We start from the raw sequence: 23,640 nt of genomic DNA, 5'->3' as shown, positions 1-23,640 counted from the left end.
GGAAATTTTACTTCACTGAAAGGGTTGTCAAGCATTGGAACAGGCTGCCCAGGGAAGTGGTTGAGTCGCCATCCCTGGAGGTATTTAAAAGGCGTTTGGATGAGGTGCTTAGGGACATGGTGTAGTGGTGGGCTTGGTAGTGTTAGGTTTACGGTTGGACTTGATGATCTTAAAAGTCTTTTCCAACCTATACGATTCTGTGATTCTGTGATCTGCACTCATATCAGGAAATCACGGCCAGAAGCAACAACTCTTTCCCCTTCCAAAGGGCTTTCCCCATAACAGGGTGGAAACTCTTAGACAGAACCTGGCTGTGGCACTTGCCCTCCTGCTGGAGTTTTGCTTTTAGTCAGTCTCTTCTGCAAGAACTAGCTCCCTTTGGATGAGGTCACTCTGAGACAGCTTGTGCTTACTTCCTTGGAAAAGACCCGGGGAGTGAATTAGCTCACTGGGCTTACAGACCTAACCAGAGAGCTCGCTGGAGAGCTGGCAGGGAAAATGGCATTCGGGCTGTGACTTCAGCCTTCGGTTTTATATAACATTATTTGCGAGGAGTTTGTGGTTGCAACAGTTTCATATATAAATACAGATACATATATATATTTACTTGACTTCTAATGATAACGTTAATAACAATAAAGATACAAATGATAATGCAGATCCCATGTAATATATATGTGTGACTTCAAATGACTTTTTGGTAAACACACAGGCTACTGATTATTTTTTTTTACTTATGAAGTAACGAACCATCAAGTAGTATTTTTTTTTCTTTTCTATCTTCTTTTATGATGATTCAATATCTTCATTCAAAATATTTTCATTAAAAAATGAGAATCATTAGCCAGAACTCAGTTTTCCTATGAGACGCTATCAAGTGGGTGTTAGTTTTGCAGCAGTTAAGATGTTGGAAAGCACTACGTGTTTAGAAAAGGATTACTTGTACCTTAGCTTTTTCTCAGAAAGTGTTATATATCAAATCTACTAGTTAAGAAATATCTTTCTTACATTTTTCTGAGAACATAGCAGGAAGCAATTAATCTACTATAATTCCATTTACAGCTCAACTCACCAGTCTTCTCTGTCTTGTGTTTTGAACTTTCAGGTCCTGGAAGGCAGGGGCACGGCCCTTCGCATCGAGCTGTGATGGTTTTGCCAGAAGTACACGCATGAAACTCCAACTTGCACTAGAACCATAAAAAAAGCAAGAATACGTTTTGAATTAGGACAAGATATAAAAGCAGCAGCTGTGGATTAAATGAGAAATTGCATTTAGCAGTAATGGCATTGGACAGATTGCAAAACTTCAGTCGCTACTGAAAATGCCATTGTTTTTATTATTACAGATAACAACAATAATAGCTACTTCCTATGCAGAGTTTTGCACGGCACTTCTAAATGTGCCTCGTAAAGTGTTGTTATTATTCCCTGCTTAAATATATGGAATCTGCAGCATAGACAGTTGAAACAATTTCTTCCAGGTCACCTAAGAGATCAGTGGCAAAGCTGGGAAGAAAATACAAACCTCCGGAATCCCACGTGTTTCCTATGCTGCAATGCTATGTTTCGGGTGTGAAACCATGCCATCTATCACCTGTTACTGCTACTGATTTATCAGTTTGGTCTTTTGAGGAGCTGGGAGCTCTCAACTTCCACTGCAAGCAACGGGCTTGGTCTGAATAACACCCATGAAGAGACACCAACCCTCACAATAGTGAGAACTGAAAGAAATCGGCTCAGCAGATGATGAGACTGGTCCTTCAACACGTCAGCTTCTCTCAACGAGGAGGAAACTCTAAATGACTTCCACCAATAACTAAAAATTGCCTTAACAGTTAACAGCACCATCCCTAAAAATAGCCATTCATCATGCAATCAACTCCAGAAATACAAAATCATAAAACTGAAGAGTGAAGATTAAACTATGAGCAGTACAGTATAGTTCCTCGTATCTACATATTGTTACTTGTTTCTTTCCCTTCCCTAAAACCTCAGCAAACAGGATTTACAGCACCTCTTGACAATCACCACATTCAAACCATTTAGGACAGCAGGACGTGCGCAGCATTGGACGAATGAGACAACTCAGGAGAATTAATATTGCAAAAGCGTGCTAGTTAAAAAGCCCTGATTTATAACATACTGACTATTCATAGCCTTCGTTGTTTGCATTACATATATTTTAGTGCTGACTTTCCTCTAAGAGCTTTGTGCCTGTGCAGTTGTCCTCTCTGCAGTTACTGCCCCAAGGATATTTTCCCCAGCCTGTGCCCAGCAGCATGCCTCCTGGAGACTGGACTAATGTGCTGATAAAACGAAGTAAAAGAAAACAGCACGCAGAAGCAGGAGCAAAAACGTGCGAGGCGTTCTCTTTGGCTTGATACCTAATGAAGTGAATTCAATCCCATTTTTTATCTTCCTCAAGCACTGATTTTACCAGATCAGAATCTGAGGGCTTTTAACGCAAGGGGGAGTTTTGCCGGCAGCGCTGAGGCCGGCGCTCCTCCCTGCAGAGACTGCCTCCTGCCAGGGGCAACGGGAAATGTTGGGCTGTAAAATCCCTTTGCTAAGTCCGAATTTTATTATAGATTAATTCTTTTTCGTTTAAAAGTAGGCCAGCATGCTTACACAATGTGACACAACATGTTTTGAAACGTGCAGCTTTTTTGAAGGCCGAAGGACACATAGTGTAAGACCACCGTGTTACCCAATGAGGATGCAGTGGGCAACTGGAGCTCATACAGCCACAGCCACAGCCACCGACGAAAATCACAGCATCATCTTCTGTTATTTTGGTACAGTGGAAGCCAAGAGAACAGAACAGGATGTTGTTACAAGATAAATGCCTCCTGCTTTGAAATTACTGCAAATATCTTGGCTTTACCTCTGTTTGCGTTTGTTAAAAGGGCTCATCTTTGCCCAGGCTTTAATCTAGCAGCAGGAGACCATATCCTGTGCCTACATCCTATTCTGTTGACATTATCTCCTGGCCATTCTGAACTTCAATGCACCCTGGTGGTTGCGTGCTCTGTGTGATGTTCTGCCCTTCCAATTTTGAAAATGCACGGCCACACACAAACACGTGAAAGCTTAGGTTGCGATTTACACTAATTTCTTGCAAAACTGAAGGGAATATAAGTACTTATTTTTCATCTGTTTGCTCCATAAATACACTTGCTTAATCTATGCTGTTTGGACAGAACACAAACACAAGAGAAAGCACATCAGAAGGAGAGGAGAACAGGAGAAAGGAGAACATCCTCTGAGCGCACAGTCCTGAAGGCAACGACTCTTTCTGCAGCATATTCTGATAGTCAATATGTTATTGAGAACACAGGCATAAATCTTCTTCCTGCAGCTGGAGCTGATCATTTAATCCCTTACAGAACATCAATTAGTTACATATTTTATTATGCATAATAAATGTAAATTATGTATCTAAGCATTAGCAATTATACTTCAAATACCACCTTTAAGATGGTAAGGCCTATTGCAAGACCGTTATTATGCGCAGTTAAGAAAGAAAGAGCTTTACACTCGGAAATAGCAAGGCAAGTTTTTCCTCAGCTCTCCTTATGATTGATAAAAACGGCAACCAAAAAGCTCAACGTAAACCTAAAAAGAAACTGCTTAAAAAGGGCTGTCTCTATCATCTGAGCGCGCAGGGCAAGGAGGAGAGAGAAACTTGAAGATCACAATGGTGCAGTCGCATGAGTAAATTTACACCGATGATTAACCACATTACATTCCCACCATACTTGTTTGGGATGGTAGTTTGTATACTTATAGAACTGGGGTGGCAGCTCAGTGTTGGGGGAGGAAGATGAAAGAACTCCATCACTTTAAATATTAAATTAGGATAACACTGATTACTTTTCAACTCCTAATCACTGTATGTAACTGTTTTTCCCTTCCCTAAAGAAAAACATGGAGATATCATACTTTTCATGGGATGGTGTGCTTACTCACTGTAATAACCTACACGAGTAGCTCAACTTTGGATTTAATGACATTGCCTAAGCCAAACTAAGTTATATTCTGAGGCAGAGTGGCCACAGAAGATGTCTTGTGGAGCAATAACGAAGTTTATGAAGTTTTTGGACTACTCTGCCACTGGATCTACAGTCTAGAAGGAGCCTGCTGGCTTTCTCCAGACCATGGACACTGCATTTCTATTTTTGTGGAGAAAATCCAAATGTCCTCCTTCCTTTTGCCATTCTCATCTCCTTCTCACATGAAAACAAGAAGATACACAGTACAGGACAAAACACATTAAACGAGGGAACGATACAACCTATCAGTCTTTCACACCAAAAGGACATTACAGTTTTTGCAGACATGAGCCATGAAGCTCCTTGCAGTGATGTTCCACAGGACTCACTGGGAGCAGTCCCACAGTCTGGGGCTGGTCCCTCTGATTTCAGGGGACCCATCTCACCGGTGGTATGACTGGATATGCCTTGACTCTCTGCTGAGCTTTTCTGCTAGTAGAACTCCCTGGGTCCTGCCAAGCTTCACGTTTCTCTGCTACCTCCCTGGTGTTTGAACTGCGTTTGTTTACTATGAACCCCAAGGCCCACATAAACATCTCTAAACTATTTTACTGCAAATGGAAAAGCAGCTCTGTTATTTGTTGCTAAATGTATATGGAGATCAATAAAATATATGAGGGGAGAAACGGTTGAACATATTCATGGAAAATTCATAAATTAATTTATTCAACTAAGATGTGGGAAATTATTGCAGAGCGTGTTTTGGCTAAAGTGTTCCCCTGAGAACCCACTACTCGTATAACGATTCCCTCTTTATTGTCAGTGAATCTACAGCAATGTGTTTTGCATAAGCATTCACATTTGAGGGAGAAAGAAAATAGCTACATAAAATTTATTCCCAGCTATTTTATTCTTGTCTGTCATTCTCCAGCCTGTAGTCCCTGCTAGAGTAGAATCTAGGTATATTTTTAATGATGTAATAAAACAGCGTATCTCTGTCTTTATACTGGCTTTCAACTTTTGGCAGCCAGGTTTTGATGTAACCGGCACATAAGTAACATTGCTGAGTAAGTTACTGTGATCTTTTACACAAGGGTGTATATTTGACTAACGAACGTCTACGTGGACAGCTTAGTACAGCCTCCAGACTGCATTAATGCCTTGAAGAGCTTTGCTTCCTGACAGAAGGAACTCGCGTATTTGCTTCAAATGCAGCCAAGTAAGGCAGCAGTGGGGTGAAACGGGACAGCAGCGCTCCGGCACGCAGGCGGCTGCTGGCCATGGGGAGCATCGGTACGGAGCAGCCAGATGAGCTGCCTCCCGGCTGGTATCGAGTGATGTGCACCTCCGTGCCCTTCTGCTGAGCTGAAACTCCCTCTGGCAGCCAGTTGGCCACGGGTGAGACAGCAGCTTAGGAAACTACTCCTTCCACCAGCGGATACCCAGCCGGTCCCTGCTGAGATCGGCTAACACTCCCCTGCCAGCGGAGGAGAGCAGCCAGGAACACTGCAGCAATAAATGCTCCCAACAGCAGAGATGGGCTTAGCGCACACTGACGCTATCTGATGCATTAACTACGCGTGCTGGGATGAAGACTGGCAGCTCACTCAGTAATGACATAGCTGTGCATTTCTTCATTGTGATTCTAATTACGATGTATAGGGTAAATACTGTCGGATCCTAGCCCTGACAGCACCCGTCATTGGGAATGCAGATGTAACTGAGAACCCGCTGCAGATGCCCCCGATGGCCTGGGACACACTACGTGCCTAACGTTGCTCCTGCTCGTAGGGCCACAGAGAGGACAGACAACCGGAGCACGTCGCACAGGCTCGATAACAAACACCATGCAAGGGGACGAGGAGCAGAGCACGTTGTATCGAGGATTCAGCAGAGGGGAGGCTCTCTGAGACCCTGATTTGGTCTTAATGCATGAAATTTGTAATATGAAATCTATCATCTAAAATTTCTTGTCGTTATGCTGACGAAGGAGAAAACGTTAGCTTCCAAACTTTTATTGCTTCTGTCATTAATTGAAATGTGAATTAAAAAGGAGAGAAGCATATTTTTGTTGGTGGGAGTACATAGGAATTAGCAGACAACGTACATGACGAAGACAAACTACCAGGAAGTCTCTCTCTCAAAAGACTGAAGATTGGAATAGAAGGTTAATTTTTATAGTATGCTAATTAAAATATATGTTAAAAACCTGAAATATTACATCTTACTAACAGCAGGGGCTCTAAAGCTCTGTCGTTGAACAGTGCTCTCGCCTGGAAGACACCGCATCTTCTTTCGCACCCTGCAGTTTTTTACATTTCCACTGAGAATTATTTCGGTGCAGTGTTTGTTTTACGGTGCATCTTTTGTTCACTCACAATATGTCTCTTCTAAACTTCAGATACAAATAACAAAAGCTCATTATTTTCTACCTTATCTTTTACTCAGCACCTGCCACCGGCAAAAGCTAAAACTTCCTGAAATTACAACATATATATTTTTTAGTCCAGATTTTCTTTATATCAGTAGTTTTTCTTACCTATCTGTCTTAGCAGATAATTAGAATCCATTGGAATTCAGACACCCTTTTGAGAGGGGTTGTTTGTTTACATGCTTTAGAGCAGCGCTTGCCAGTGCTTCCTTAGCTAGGACTCTTTATCAGTATTTCCTTACAAGCCTCCAGTTTCCAGTTTTCATCAGATGGAAAAAAATTACTATATTTGGAACACCCTCAGTCCGAGAGACTTTTTTTTTTTTTCCTCCCCAAACGTGGTACAATTAAAAAAAGGTTCAGTACCTTTCCTTCAAATCCCAAAAGAAATGTTGTATGGTGCACGCCCATTGCATCCTCCTGAACATGGACATTAAAAAGTTTTAATTGGAATTCTGCAAACTTTTTAGGTTCTGTAAAACCTGAAATCCCGAAAACAACTGCCCAGCTGGGAGACAGCAAAATCAGCCGTATGAATTCATGTTTGTAAAGAGTCAGACACTAATGCAAGGTCCTGACACAAGTCTCAAACGCTACGTGACAGGGCCGTGTGGCCCCTTAGCACTTCTCCCCCTGCCGCGCAGTTCGGCTGCCTCTTTGCTGCTCTGCAAACCAGAGCCTTGCCCAGGCCCCGCTGCCCTGGGCTCTGGCGAAGGAGAGGGGCTGCGCCGGGACAGGGCAAGAGACTCCGTGCCTCACTGAAAATACGGACCAAGCTCTGTCCCCTGGGCCGACCACGGGGGTAGGCTTTATGTTGATGGAAGTGGCTATGCTGCGGCCAGACTGGCAGTTCTGCTAGGTAGTACAGTCGCCTCATTCCTCTGGGCACACACTTGCTGTTCCTTCTGCTTGAAGGGTAAGCTCCCTACAGCAGGGCTTCCTGCCCTGCACGTGCTCTGCTCCCGGGTGGGACTGGCTCGTGTCATTGCAATAAAAAGAAAGGGGAGGCTGGAAAAAAAACCAAACGCGATTTGTTTTCTATTAGAATAGCTACCAGGCGAACATACAGCACTTTACCTTTGCAATAAAAGCTGTACAAAGATATCTTAAAAACTTGGAGTTCTAATTAGGAGCTCTGTTCTCCTTATGAGAATACATAGCTGCTGCTGCTATTAATAGGAGTTATGCATGCATACCAGTGGTGGAATAAACTCTAATTAACACAACAATTTATTGTGTAAATACGTATTGAGCCATTTTTAAAATGTGTGTGAGCTGTAGCCTTGAAGCAGATGCTATTGCTGATTGGCTCAGAAATTCCCATTTCTGCAAGAAATGACATGAAGGACTTCATTATATCTCAGGTAAACAACAAATATTTGAAAGTCTCTCATTGCACACTTAGCTAACAGGCTAGTGGTTCATCATCTGCTAGAAAAAAGAGAACAGCTTCCATGTGTGGGGTCAAGAAGAAAGAGACCCAGGTTCCAAGGCACTGATATTAAACAGGCTGAACGGATTTACGCAGCTGAATGCAGTAATGCCAAAAGGTCTCATGCAGCCAAGCGCCGAGGACCACAAATTGCTCTACACTCCGCAGCTCTGCCCTCTGCAATCCTGCAGCTCTAATGAGGGAGAGCTGCAGGACTTTGCCCTCAGGGTAAAATTAACCACGGAGCGGAGTGGAGGGAAAGCATGAGACCCGGGCAATCTTTAAATATCTAAGTCAGGAGGTCACATCATTAATATTGCCAACCGCAGGTGCTCCAAGCACACGGCTCAGGTCCCTAAAATTAAGCTTGTCAATTTTAAGATTTTAAAATGTAATAACACTTTTTTCTTTTTTTTTTTTTTTTTTTTTTTTTAATTTTCAGCTGCTTTTTTTTCTTAGGTCCCAGCCATCTGCAACCATTAAGTTACATGTTTTTGACTCTTACAGCATCAGTTTAAACAAGTGACTACCAACTCCAGAGCAACTGGAAAGACAAAAGGTTCAGAGACAAAAAGGAAGAGACAATCAGTTCCTGGCCCGGGCTCCAGAAAAGAGCAGGTTGCAAGAGGCAGCTATCATGGGATTCAGGATGGCATTAATTGCATATTTTGTGGTTCCACACTATAATTAGAACTGTGCACACCTCTCTAAAAATAGGTTTCGACTTCTCAGTAGGAGAAGAGCAGAAGGGGCTCCTTGTTTTCATCAGTTAGAGAGTTGTTTTAGTAAACAAAGAGCCTGACTGCCTATGTGAGGAGAGTCAGTAGATGGTCAGCTCTGCTCCTAAGAAGAGTCCACTCCTCTTCCTTGCTTTCAAATTTGTGCATGAGAGATCCTTAAAAGAGAGTCTGTGACTGTGGGGTACAAGTCCTACACACCACAGCCAGGAGAAAAAGGGGGAGGAAAGGAGCGGGGACCACTGAAGGACAAAATTCTGCTTTAAGACAAAACAATTTGCCCAGAGAAATAGCTGGAAATCAGGTCAATGTGAAGCAGGAATTTTTAAAAAAATGCAGTTAATTGCATCAGCTAGATGATTCGGCATATATGGTCACAGCACTGGATACAGGAGGCGGAGGACATTCAAGGGACCGTTCATTAATGCAATGTAACAATGGAAACAAACGGTTGCTATTTTGTGAACAAACAAGAAAATAGTTCTAGACACCAAAATCTACCATGTCATATAGAAATTAAATTTGTTTTTACAAGTAATTTAGATGCCAGTTCTGGAAACACCCAGGCCAAGGCGGGGTGAGGGGCATATCTCAGTTGATTTATTATCTTGTAAGAAATTCAGGTGCTTATTGGAGCAGCAGGGGCCAAGCAGGGCTGGCACTTGACACAGAAGAGTCAATTTGTAAGTGGAAACATTTGTGCAATGCTGATTTCAACTTTTCTTTCACTGGCTGAAGAGACCAAGACAAGTTAAAAGGCAAAGTAAGACAAAGCACTTCTGTCACTACGAATGGCAGAGACAAAATAAAGACACCCATCCTTCCTTCTCCCTGAGATTTAACACAAAGTACCAGCCTGTGTTCAACCTGCAAACTGCCCTGCTCTCCTCTGATTCTGCCTCTGTTAGTTATCATGCAACGGCTACCACAAGGTAGGCACACACTTGTCTTCTCCCCAGCAGAGTCACATTCTTAGACTGAAATCTGGGCTTCAGCCTGAGGTTTGATTTTGGTGACTCTACAGATCATTTTCGAGTACCCAAGTCACGCCCACGCTCTGGGCTGTGCCAGCTGGTTCCTTGTGCTCCGCTTATGCTGGAGCCGAGGTACCGAGGAGATGATGCCAAGTCACCCGTCCCGAGGGGCGGCTCCGGCCCGCGGGCAGCAGAGCCAGAGAGGCAGCTCTGCACCCGAGCCTCCTCCCGCGCGCAGGGACTCGCCGCCGCAGGTTGGCACCAACTTGGGGATCTCGGCAGGATGCTTCATTGCGTGGCATAATCATGCGCTACGCCTGGTAATTACTGCTATGAACTGTCTTCGGAGATGCTAATTCTCTAGTCAGGAATATCTGCAGGATCAGAATCCAAATGCAAATGCAGGCAGCAATGCTGGCTTATTTTAGAAAAAGTAAAAATGTATCTTATAGCCCATAGTCTATACTTACATACAAAAGCATTTCCTGTTGCTAAATGTCTACTCCTTTTTCTTCCTGCAGGACTTGCATGATAGCTTACTAATGATGACCATTTTCTAGCTGCACATGGGAGTTTTTGCTTTCCAGTACACTAGTCTGCCACATCCCAAAATGTGGACTTTAAAAATCACTTTCCTACTGCATTTGTTTTCTTTCCTTTCTATATACACTATATTGCTTTTGTCTCTATGAAATCATTCTCTATTCTAACTCTTCATAATTATGAGCTGAGAGTTCATAGCTAATAGCATTATTCAAAGTGGAAAGAAGCTACTTAAATTTTTTTTTAATAGACCAAAGCCATCTTAGTTTAAAAATAAAGAAAATCACAGGAAAACAATTGGAGATTTGGAACAATCGATGCTGCTTGAAATGTACTTGCTATGTAATTGAGATGCATTCTCGTTCTGTAGCCATTTACTGATCACATGAGAACGATGATTTGTCATTTTTACTTGCTTCAAATTACTAAAGGCAATTTAATTTCTCTCATGGAGACGACACATCACATAATGTGAACATAATCAAGAGGTAACGATCTGTGGCTCCATGCACATCCAGATACTCCAGTTACCAGCTAAACAAGTGCCTACATATGGCAGAGAGAAGGCAATCCAAGACATTCAGATCCCCAAGCACAGGGTTTCCACCCAGGCAATGACATCTTAAACAGAGCAATTTAGCTATGCCATGCAACTGTATCCATCTAGATTTCAGACGAGGCAGTGCTCCATCTACTCAGTCATTCTCATATCCATCTGTCCATACCTGGGCAAAAACCCAGCATCTGGTGATCACTGTAAAGGGTAGGCATGTTCCTTTCAGGCTTTTATGCAATTGGTATGATGGCAATATCTTAGCATCCCCAAAATCTCTCAGCCAATGCTCCTCCTCAACTAGAAATTGCAAAGTCGTATGCCTTCTGTAGGAGAACTGTTGCACGTAAGGAGCCTAAAGCAAGGATGTGACGGTGTGCTTCCCCCGCCCCCGACCTTTACCTCCTGCAACCCTGCTTAGGTGATAATCACCAGTGGTGATTGTAATGGATGCATCTGGTCACCATCGGCTCAAAGTGGGTTTGGGAGACAGATAACAACACAATAGCCCAGGGCTATTGCGCAATGCACCCACCGAAGAAACTACAACTCGTGGTCGGCATGCAAATATGACTATGGGTCAATCATCTTATCCCCCATAAATAGTGAGCAGCCCAAGGGCCCTTGGAGCTCTCCTGCACGGCAGCGGGCTGCCCGCCAGGATCTCCCCTTGAGCAGGGACGCCTCTCAAGGTTACTCCTCGAGGTTGAGAGATTCCTTGCCGCAACAGATCCTTGGTAAGTGACTAATAGCATGCTAAACTTTGAAATCTTAGCTAAGTGATATAAAGGATTGATTGTGCACATATATAATCCTTTAGATATAAACCGTTGACCAAGTCTGGGACTAGGACTGGATCTAGCCGCACCTAGACTCCTCCCTGAGAAGGAGTTTAGAAAGCAAGGGGATCTTTTTCCGAACCTCATGACTCAACGGGAGGGTCTCCCTGACAGTTTTGTTTGACCCTGTCCTCTATGCAGTAAATAATCAAGTGTACCTCGCCATCGAATCTTGTTAAAACACTGTTGCATTGAACTTCGTTAACTCCCTATTCTGTATCAACAAACTGTATTTTTACTTCTCTCTAATGAGTGAAAGGCACGCTCACTCCATCTGCGACAAAGGAATCGGGTATTGGCATTAGGTGAGGGTCCCGTATTTAGTACTGTATTTGCAGTTACTCTGAGGTGTCTGATGCATCTGACAGTATGTTATTAGGGACAAGACTCTGACTGCTATGGCTATGCAGGCTGAGAACAGTTCAGAAGTACAGTTTAACCCTCTCTCTGATGTATGTATTTTTACAAATAAAAGTTGAAGAAAAGTTGCTACTACACCTGCTTCACCTCTTGAAACACTGGTGAATTTGTCTATTGAATTGTTCTCTGCTGCCTATTCCTTCTCTAGCAACCTTGCCACAAATAACAGGGCAACACTTAGTATATCATGCTCATGAAGTTTTGTGCTTCCCAGGGCCTGTGTTATAAAAGTATTGGGGAGAAGGAGGAAACATCTCAGAGCCCACAGGCACAAGGGTCTGGGGAGCTTCCAAGAGAGACTGAGAGAACAAGGGTGAGGCTAGGTGCTGTAGTCTGGGCTTCTGAGCTCATACATCCTTGGTAGCAATGATTTCTTAAAACTCACTGTATTTTTGTTTCTAGAATGAGTAAAAAATGGTGGGGGAAAAAAGGATACAGATACACTGAAGGACCACCCTGGCTTGCTTGACAACTCGGCGGTGCAGTGCGCAGCTGAAGCGTATACTTCCTTATTACCAAGCTCAGTAGTTTACCTGTGCTACCAGTTCTACGCCAAACGTACGACCAAGTCCTGAAGTGCCTCTGTAGAAGTGGAAATGGGAGCTTTTACAGCATGCATGCTTGGCTTTCAAACGGTGTGTCATCCTCTTCTAACCAAACTTTGTCTTTCCATGAGAGAGGTGAAGGTCAGTCTGGGTTCTTCTGTTCCCAAATAACATCACTGATAATAAATTCCAGGAGGTCACTCCTCTTTTCCAGAATAGTTACCCCATTCCTTTCCCATCAAATCTATTAGATTAGGCAGTTCACAGTAAGTTTGCCCAAGTTTCACTGACCATGATGTGGCCCTAGCAGTGTTCATTCCTTGCTACCGATGTACGAGACGTACAGTATCACATAAACTTTCAGATCTCAGAGACAGTTTTTGTCTGTTGTTTATAGACAGAGCAGATCTGAAGTTTAGGTACTAATCCAAAATAAACAGCACCCTGCAGTACCACTGCTCTGGCTGCTTGCAGAATAGCAACAAGATTTAAGTGCTAAGGATGCCAACCTATTTTTTAATTGACTTATCAGAATTTTTATTTTGTGACGAATAAATCAAAACAAAAGCCAAACCGAAAGCCTCAATGCTAAAAAGCGCTGAAACAAAACATTTGGCAGTTACTAGCAAAGAAGCTTTGGGAACGTATTTTGGAGCATAGCAACCAATGAAGAGTAAGCTGGCTTAAGCTTTGAAGTTAAAGCTTTCAGCAATGCTTCTGATTTATAAAGAAGACAATAGAAACAATGAAAAATTAAAAAAAAAGGAAAAAACCAAACCCCAGGCCTAGTTCAATGCTCAGTGAATGGACTCACTGTGAAAGACACCCATACAAAGAAAGCAGAATTAGTCTGTTTGCTCAGAAATCAAGTAACCACAGCTAATCCTTTTGCAGTATTATCCTGTTTTGGCCTTTAATAAGATCTGCTTTAAATTAAAGATGTACCCAAGCCAAGAAACACCTCCTTTGATGTTTTAAATGGCTCAAATAAGCTGTTTGCTGGTAAAAGCTCAAAATATGAATTCTGAAACTGAAAAAAAAATAGCCATTTTTCTGTGCTAAGAGGCTGGCACCTCTCAGGAAGGTCAGAGCATTTAGGATCACAACTTTTAAGCACCTCAAGCATTGGTGCATCTTCTGCCCATGCATAAAGGGAAAAGATGCTGGAATACAAGTCTCTTACCCAAAACCAGCTAATCCCCTTGTTTTACAACTCTTATATTGCATCGTCTGGATACTGGAACAAGGAATTTTACATTTTAACTGAATGCAGGCAGGGACCTTGGAACAAGGTAACTAAATTAGTGCAAATGACATTTTTATTTAAGCTTGTGTAATTAGCTATGAGTTGGCATAATAAACTCTAAGATTTTCTTGTTTCCTCTTCCTGTCAAGAACACAGCTTTCAATGCTTGAACTTTGGCAGATGATTCGTAATGCAAAGAATTTTCTCCTATTTTGACTTTGGCTGCAGAAAGGAGGATTTTAAAAATAATATTGGCTTTACACATAAAACGTACAACAGGCAAGCTGAACTAACAACAAAAGTAATCAGGTTGTCCTCAGTGCAAAGGTAACCGTAGAGTGAGGAGTGTATGTAATTGATGGGTTTTTAAGTTCCGACCGTCACATGCCAATTTGTTTGATTTGGCAGTCACAACTGTGATTCTAATCAAGTTAGAAAAGGAGCCCTGTGATTACCATCATCAGGATTGGTAGCTTTCCCAAAAAGAACAAATACTGTATTTGCAATCCTTACTTATTGCTGACTTCTCTTCAAGGGTGTTTTCCTGCTCAATGCAAAAGCATTCATTGCATAGGGCAAATCATCAACCAGCCACAGACGGCTCAAGAGCAGAAAGCTACTCAAACTTAGTTGCTTTATGCTTTGATTATCCCCTTCAATGGAAATTGTTGCAGCTTTAGAGGGAGGCCTGGGAACTTCTTGGAATTTTCCATAAGCTATATAAATATGCAGATGTCTGCAGGTGTCACGGTTAAGTGCAAGGAAGCCACGTGCTTCACTGTCCTGTGGCTCCTTCTCAGTCCTCTGAGTAATTGGACTGGCTCAACAAGGGTAACGATGGGAGAAAGCCATGTAGCCATAAAACACAGCACCCACTCTCATCAGGATGCAGCCATGACATTTGCCTTCATTTCCACTTTTCCCTCTGCCTTTCTCAGCCACGTGACCTTGATCCTACAGAGACTGAACCAGGCAGATGCATGAATCCTTTTCCCTTCAAAGTACACAGGCAGAAGACCCCTGTCTCAAACACATTTTTGGCAAAATAATTCAGCCCAGTGGGCACCCGCCTTCTAGGTCCTACTGCAGTATGAATGAATTGACAGACAGTAGTGAATATTTCTGAAGGGGGGAATTGCTTAAAACATTTTTAATTACACTCACTGTAGAACAAATAAATACCTCCATTTAAGACAAGCTGAATTACAACTTATTCTGGTTCCATGTAGTTTTCACCTGGAGCGGTACATATCATTTCCCTCCTTGCTGCCTTCTGAATTCTCATTAACCTTTCTGTCAAGATTGCATTAAACATGTCTTGTTAGTTCACTATGTTCTTTGAGAAATCTGACATGGAGATGACAAATTCTTATCTAAAACAACCCCTCTGGTTTAATGAAGCACATAACAAGAAACACAAAATTCTAGTTTACAACACAGGTTTGATTTCAGCTTTGCTACTTCAGTGAGTTCAACAGCAAGACTATCTGAATAGCCTGAGCATCTATACTTAAGGGAGCAGAAGAAAAGGTCATGGTCCCTGAAGAAATCTAAAGGCTTCAAGAACTTCCTCCAAAGTTGAAGCATTTTTACTACTCTAATATGATATTCTACAGCATGCATGCCTCCTAAATAAAAACCCTTTACAATTAATATACACTGCTCTTACTCTGACACTTACCATAGGTCAAGGCACTAAATTTCTCAAGAAAGTTTATAACCTTATGTGCATTTCTAGTGTGAAGTTGTTGCAACCTCGGTGTAACACAAGGTAAGGCATGAACATTTATATTCAGGTAGGTTTTGTGAGAGAAATATTGTACGTTCTATAAACACCAGGCAGCTAACAGAGCATTTGTTAATCCTCAAAAAAGATCCCAAAGCAGTTTAATTGACTGGTATTGATGTACTACATCTATCCTACCGAATATTTTTTGAAAAACATTCAGTAAGACAATTATGCAATGAAATTACCATTTATATGGCTCCTTTCATCTACAAAAGAGTCAAAGTCCTATGTATTTATAAGGATATAAATACATACCACTGCTCAAGTGCAGCCAATTCCACGTCAGGAAATATCAAATGCTCTGCACCAGCACACAATATAATGGGTTGTACGAAGGGAGCGATGATATTTAAATCCAGAGAGATGACAAGACCCAATTAACCAGATTACAGCACTGACCATATACTCCAATACAGGGGGCTTTCAAACTTTTGATCATTTACCAGTTCCTAAAAATTCAGTCCACTGTAGCACGACTTTGAGACTTCTGAAAATAGCTTTGCTTTTCTTACATGCCTTTCTTGACCAAGCAAAGTAGTTCATGGACCCTATACCAAGCAAAGTAATTCAGGGACCCCATGTCAGATGCCCACAGACCACCTGTCAGAATCCACTGCTTGCTTAAAAACATAAATCAACCAACACAGCAATCCTTCTACAGAAACTCATTGTTCAGATTACAAAACTGGTTCTTAGTAAGTCTCATGCTTGTCCTGGAGATGCAGTTTTCTTTTGTTGACTTTGCTTGGCATTGAGTGGCACTAGATCCAATAATAAAAATAAAACTGTTGTCTCTTAGCAAAAGGAATGGTTGGAAACAAATGATTTCAAGTTGGAAAAGCTTACGAGCAACAAATTGTGTAAAAAAAACCCTTAGAGCTGAATGTTACATTTTTTTAGAAAAGTAAAAGAATTTTTCCACTTATTTCTGCTAACAGTTGCACATAATGAGGCACACCAACTGGTCAAAACTCCTCAGTTTTTCTTCATCTAACAGGCCAACTTAAAATCCAACAAGTGTACATTAAGAAAACCGTGAGAGTAGAACTGCAGAAGGTGTCATATGGTCTGGACAAATTTACTAATTCTTGGGTTTAATACATTCCCATTCTCCAGCTGGCCACTGTGCACATGAGGCTTGTGGCATGTATCTTCTTATTCTCCAATATAAATTCATCAAGAATGAGTGAAACTTAATAGTAAAACTTAGATGTCATCTCCCAAGGAACTCCAAGACTCCAGAAGTTTGAAAGCGCTTTCCTGCAATGAGATGTACAATGACCTCATAAATATTGGCATACGCTTTGAACTGGGAAATGCCACCTATTCTAGCTTCTGTGTAGTATTACAGGACGGAGCAAAACAGAATCACAGAATCATATAGGTTGGAAAAGACCTTTAAGATCATGGAGTCCAACCGTAAACCTAACACTGCCAAGACCACCACTACACCATGTCCCTAAGCACCTCATCCAAACGTCCTTTAAATACCTCCAGGGATGGCAACTCCACCACTTCCCTGGGCAGCCTGTTCCAATGCTTGATAACCCTTTCCATGAAGAAAAATTTCCTAATATCCAGTCTAAACCTCCCCTGGTGCAACTTGAGGCCATTTCCTCTTGTCCTATCACTTGTTACCTGGGAGAAGAGACCGACCCCCACCTCTCTACCACCTCCTTTCAGGTAGTTGTAGAAAGCGATGAGGTCTCCCCTCAGCCTCCTTTTCTCCAGGCTGAACAACCCCAGTTCCCTCAGCCGCTCCCCATCAGCCTTGTGCTCCAGACCCTTCCCCAGCTTCGTTGCCCTTCTCTGGACACGCTCCAGCACCTCGATGTCCCTCGAATACAAGAACGTTCCTGCTAAAGTTTACCCCATAGAAGCCCAGGTAAAACTGCAGTTTGAAGTCATATTTGCATGCTTCAAAAGTCCATGAAAAAATGTTTGGAGAATGCATTTACACTTCTGAAGGGGATTCAGACCATTAGGCTAAGATTATTTTTTTTTCTTAAAATATAAATAGCTCAAGAATCAAAAGATTTACCTAGATAATAAATCAGTATTTTTCAAATAGTCACAAATAACCAGTAACATAACTTTGATACTTGAACTGTTTTAATCAGCAAGAGATTTATTTTCGTATTTTTTTGCGACTCCCTTTGAAAAAGCTACTCCACAGAATTGCAACACAGCAAAGCTCTCATGTTTAATACCGCACATTTTGTTGACCAGTTACTTAGTCATTTATTGGTATGTGCACTTATTCCCCATTTACGCGAATGTTACATTAGTTCCAAAAGCTGAGCTCAAAGCCCGTTGCAGCCATTCATGCTGCTGTGATGCTTCAGACAAAACCTCCCTTTTCCCCCCTCACAGGTCTGATGCATTCCTGCATGTCCTCAAAAGAACTCAGAAATTACCCTTCTAAATGGCAATACATCACCATTCCTGCAGACTATAATAATAATATTGTAAATTACTGCTGAAGCTTCACCAAATTAGAAGTCAAAGATGACTGCTTTTTTGGAACCGGTTTCTGGAATACTTCAATATTAAGCCTTGAAATCATTTCTTGCAGTTGAAAAAGAGCTGCATGTGGTTCTGCCACAGTACCTGAATTGTCCAGAGGATGTCACCTTTGAAATGCAAGGAATTAAGGTGTCTTTGCCCAAGTCCTGCTTTTACAATTGAAACTCCAAGCACAGACTTAGCCCCTGCTCAGAGGAGAGGCTGGAAAATTGGGTCCTAGAGGCAGGATTGGCTGAATACTGCAACATGCCTTGGGCAGACGCTACAACGTCGCCTTTTCTCATCTGGATTTGGAAAGGGTCTAACTCCCTGCAGAATCAATGAGAGTGAGGTTGCTCCAACCGATGACTATTGCAGTTAGTCTGCCGCATAATTAATGCCCACAGTGACTGATAACAGGTGTTTATAGGGTCGACACACAAACGGGATTTGATCTGCTCAACCTGCAAACATTTAATGCCTTAAACAGACACTAAGTTCTCAGGCTGGGTATCTACGTGTTTGCCACACACGTTACAGACTAGCTCTCTTGGTCTTGTAGCACTACCAGCTATCCTTTGAGCTGGTGCTGGAAGGACCATCTTCAGCATTTGAAGCTTCAAATGTCCTTTTAGCAGCGGTACTTTTCTCTTGAACAATACAGAGACTGTGAGTATTTTGATGGGTGAACATCCTTGAAGATAGAAGCATAAAGCGTGACTTATTTTATCCCTTCATTAGCTCACACAACCAATGTGATGCGTATATACATATATTGAAAAATTAATTGTACTAAAATGCTGACAATAATGTATATATTTTAATTACCACTACTTGGTACACTGTCTGAAGGTACCGTAATGAAGAGTCATCATGTTGATTTAAAGCAATACACTTAAGAGACATTAGAGTTTGTCTTATTTTGTAGCACCTGCTCCTTTGCCCTGGATAGCACGGTTAGGGTGTCTGAGCCCTCACTTCCATGGGGAGGCATGTAATAAGTCAGCGAGTACTGGCCTCCATCCCTTGGGAAAGGCATTAATCCCTTCTCATTCTGACCACAGCCTGACCAGCCAGACGGATAAAGCCTCACTGCCCTTAAGCATTCTCCCGATCTCTTGGTTGTCTCATCTCAACAGGGAAGTTTCCTCTCATCGAGGTGCTGAGGAGGGGAGGTGATCTGGATCGTTCTGTTTAAAAATGAAATGAGAATGGGTGAACTGTGCTGTCAGAGCGATGCTGAAGGATGACAGCAGCGTGCAGAAGTCAACTGCAGCCCTGTGCACGGGATCACCAAGGAAATCTATCCCCCGAGCAGTGCATAGGCTGATGGTTGGAAACCGAGGGAACATGACTGATTTGCACAACTCCCTGGGTAGAAAAACATTTAATTTAAGAAAGATTAGATTGTCACAATTACCCCTGACAAGAGTGCCTGTCTAGTGAGACCTTGAGCCTATATTTTGGGCTAGAACTGTGTTCTAGCCAAGACCTTAAAAATATTCGCAATACAGGCTGTCACCAGTGCTACATTTCCTTGTCACTCCCTAAGTGTGACTGATTTGCCCAGATCAAGACTAAATTCATGATCAGAAGCAAGGGCACCTAACATGAATTATACAACTGGCTTTCCTTCCTAGCCTCCTGGATACGCTAAAGAAAATGCTTTCCCTGCATACGTTGTGGCTTTTTATATCCACACCATATTCTCTGTGTAACGATGCACGACTGCTCAGCTCATCCCACCGCCTCCTCCCCGCTCCCAAAACAAAGATGATGCTCAGTAACAAGGAGGCATTTGGCTATTAAATATCAAAGCCTGTATTATAAAATGTATTGATATCATGGCAGGGTGTCTCGCCTCCTGGAGAAAATGGAAAAAAGGAGGGGGGTTAGAAGCGGTGGTGATTTTCTGATGCGAGTTTAGCACCGAGGAAAGCGACTGTTTGCTTGGTGCAGCTCCGGGGAGGCAGGGGCAGTGCCTGTGCAGAGCTCCGTCTGTGGAGACAGAAGAGCTCGCCATTGGAGATAAGGGGGGAAAAAAGCCCAAAAACAAGGGGATCAGCTGATTAGAGGAAAGAAGGAATAGGAAAGGACCTTTCCTTTCTCTTCACCTTCCCAAAATCATGGATACAGAGATGAAAGTAAAGTCGCTAAACAAACTTAAACGGTGCGTCCAGGAAGAGTCTGTGAAGAAAAAGGATCGGCTTTTTAAATTTCTAAGAGTGGTATCCCGGAGCCGACCAGAAGCAGGGAAACGATTCTCGATACAGACGAAACACAAGGCCTAGAGAACATCAGATTTTGGGAGGTGGCAAATGAGTCTCTTCCCAAACCCAGGATACAGCCCAAAGCCAAAGGCGTAAAACGAGGGAGCCAGAGATGAACAGTGAGCAGAAAAATGTAGACAGCGCTCTCAGCTCTCGCAGTAGTGAAAGATGATGTCTTGGGCATATTAACAAAGCAATAAATCCCACAGAGTAATCTGCCACCCTGAAAGCACAGTGTATACTTAGTCTTGAGAGTTTTTGCCCAAGGGAAGAAGATACTGGAGTTTCAGTGTCAGCTCACATCTCAGATTCTCTTCCGAAGGTATCTTTAAGTGGGTCACTCAATTTACTGGCAAACTGCAAGATTTGATACTGAAGTCGCACAGTGTCTTCTCTGAAGAAGAATTAGATGACAAAATTTTAGACACTGATGGACTGGGTTTCACCCACCATGTCAATGTAAAGATAATCAGTGATAATGAAGAAAGCTTTTTTTAAGCCATTTCTATAGAAGTTTATAAGCTTCACTGCAGTTGTTTGGATAGCACCAGGCTTATTCAAAGTTTTCACATTCTGTGCTGTGTGGGGTCTCATTCTTCCACTGACACCACTGAAAAGTTTATGATAGTGCATCAAAAGAAAAACATTGATTAAAAAGGCTTCTGATTAATGAAAATGGAAATAATGACAAATACTAGATTTTAAATAAATTTTTAGGACAGCTACTTACGGAAAGAAATGCTGTAAGTTAAACTAATAGAAGACCAGAATGAATGAAAAGATTTAAGGTTGAAATGCCAGGAAACTATTGCTGACTATCATTCAAATATTCTGTTGCATCAACCTGGGGATTGTTCCACAAGGCGGTAAGTGAATAATTCTTCTCATTTGATTTTTCCAACCAATACAATTACTGTTCTTTAGCCACAGATCAGCCTAGATACTGCTCAAAAATGACCTCTTACTATTTTCCAGTTATGATTTAGGCCTGAAAACTACTCTAATAAAAATATAAGGAATCAACAAACAGAAGAAAGTGAGCTGAAATTTAGATAACAATAATGCCAAATTGATCACAGTAGAAATATGATTCGCTCTCACCTGTAAATCTACAAGAGTTTTTCATCCCTTCATTCCTGAATTACAGATATCACATCATCTAAAACCATGTATTAGTCATACTTTTCTATTATTGCAGTATTCTGAGAAAGCCCACTAAAAAAACCCTAACAAACTTCTTATCAGGCATTAGGCTATATTTCAACACCACAGAGAAAAATCTATGGCAAATATCTTTGGGATCAGACCATTACCCTCGCAGCGGTGTATTAGGCACTTTTGGAGCCTCCGTTTTTGGCCCCAGCCAACGTCCTTTGTGCTCCAAAAATCCTGACCACCTTTCCTGCTAATTACACAGAGCTAATTAAACAACAGCAAGGAACATCTCTTGTTATTATATTTTTTTGATGCTGTGAGTCTTTAGCACAGATGGAAGCTGTTTGCTGCAGACTGAATTCAGATATGCCTTCTGCTTAATCCTAACCTGCAGTCACAGCCATCAATTTATATATTATTCACTTTATTAATCTAATATTTATCTAATATTTCACTGTATTTGACAGCAAAAGCTATCTCCGTGTATGACCATATGAGCTCATAACATTCTTGCTTCATAAATGCATTCTGAATTAATCTTTACATGCCCTATTTCCTACTTCCATTTCCCAAGGAACAGCTTCTTTTTCTTTTTATAGACTCTGTATGGTCCTAAGAAATAGATAAGTGAACACAATAACAGTTAAGTGCCCTCAACCTGCAGCCCATATCTTTTGGCATCAGTAGGAACACTTAGAGCTGCAAGACTGGATTCGGTATCTCCTAGAAGTAAAATTACTGCTGAAAAGAAAGTAGACAAACATCTTTGAAGACTGAAGTGTCCCCATCTAACCCCTGTGGTAAGCACCAGCACCTACGGGATAGCTTTATCAAAAGCACTGATACGCTATCAAAGCCGAACAAAATTTGCATGTGAAAACCCCAAAGGTTGATTGTGCCTTCCCTTGTGGAAGGGTGCGGAGTGTCACCCCTCCTCAGGTGCACGGATGAAATGGCAATCCCCGTGTCGGGCAAGAGTGACTGGTTAAAGTCTGTTGAATTAGTAATACTGGCAGCTTACGGCAGGTAAAACTAACTTCCCGCTGGAAGTACGTTGCCTGCAGATATTAGTGTTGACATATCCCTTGCCACCACACAGTGGTGTGTCCTAGAGGAGCATAAGCCTTCACCCTATTTTCTGTTTATCCCATATTCATATCCGGGCTGACCATGTTCTTTGCCTCCCAGGGCCTTCTCCTGGGAAAGCTGTCTTATGGTAGGCAAAAGGTATGTCAGAGAGCCTGCAGGTGATGTAACTCACAGGCTGGAAATAAAGGATCAGGAATATCAGGTAAGTGTTCAAACTAAATGCAACAAGATTTAGAACATGCTTTTAGATTTAAGGAAAAGCATAGTCTTTAAATTACTGCTCTGGAATTTACTGGCTTAAAACGAAAGACCTTATGGCATCCCATCAAAGAGTTATATAACTCAAAAGGGTTTTCTTTGCTCAGTGTTGCCTGTGCAAGATATATTAAAGTAATAAAACACACTTCTGATACTAACCCTCCTGTACAGCCTCTGTGATGACAGATTTTAGTTTTGAAAATACAGAGAGGTCTCTGTACAGGCTAACATTCCTCTTCCATTTTCCTTATAGAGGCTTTCACTGGTTATTTTCTACTCTTTATTTGCTCATTTGAACTGAAAGGCTTTTGATACCAACTTCAGCAGAATTTGGTCATGATGTGCATCCTACGGTCCCAGGTTTGGCATCCGGCACAAAACAGACCATATTCCAGCCTAGTGCAGTGCATCAACTGAAACAGCCTTTCATTTCAGTCTCCCTGCAATTTAAATTGGCTACACATGATCTGTAAATGCCTTCAAGCCTCACCCTGTACCTTACAGCATTTAGCCCCCCTGGGTGGCAGGTGCCTCTTTGACATACCTCGCTCGAGAATGTTAAACAGAGAGACTTTAAAATCGGAATTTCTAGCAAGTAGCTTTCATTTGTGTGAAAGGCAAGATATTCCTGAAGTAACTTGAAAATCTGAAGTTAAGAGGGAAAAAATCCATTAACAAGTTGAAGCCTTGATCTGCAGGAGGCTTTTAGCACTTTATCTAATCTAATTTGTATTTAATAAGACAGTTTTTTTCAAACAGTGCATCCACAACCCCCGGTAAGAACCCCTGCGAATGAAATTAATTATTTTGTACTTTCTGCAGAGTTCAGTTTTAGATCTTTAGATATTCTGCTTGAAATTTA

At 41.9% G+C, this 23,640-nt stretch overlaps 1 protein-coding gene across 2 annotated transcripts in view; it reads right to left on the bottom strand.

The window, feature by feature from the left end:
* Positions 1-23,640, bottom strand: part of SPOCK1 (SPARC (osteonectin), cwcv and kazal like domains proteoglycan 1) — a 341,091-nt gene that overhangs the window by 66,117 nt on the left and 251,334 nt on the right. For both annotated transcript variants that reach the window (XM_075509673.1, XM_075509674.1), the window contains exon 6: positions 1,073-1,187. In XM_075509673.1, coding sequence (XP_075365788.1) covers positions 1,073-1,187 — 115 coding nt within the window. The remainder of the gene's footprint in view (positions 1-1,072; positions 1,188-23,640) is intronic.

The sequence above is a fragment of the Mycteria americana genome, chromosome 8 (assembly GCF_035582795.1).
Source record: "Mycteria americana isolate JAX WOST 10 ecotype Jacksonville Zoo and Gardens chromosome 8, USCA_MyAme_1.0, whole genome shotgun sequence".
NCBI lineage: Eukaryota > Metazoa > Chordata > Aves > Ciconiiformes > Ciconiidae > Mycteria > Mycteria americana.
Note: the sequence above shows the minus strand (reverse complement) of the source record. Positions and strands in the feature narration are given on the sequence as shown.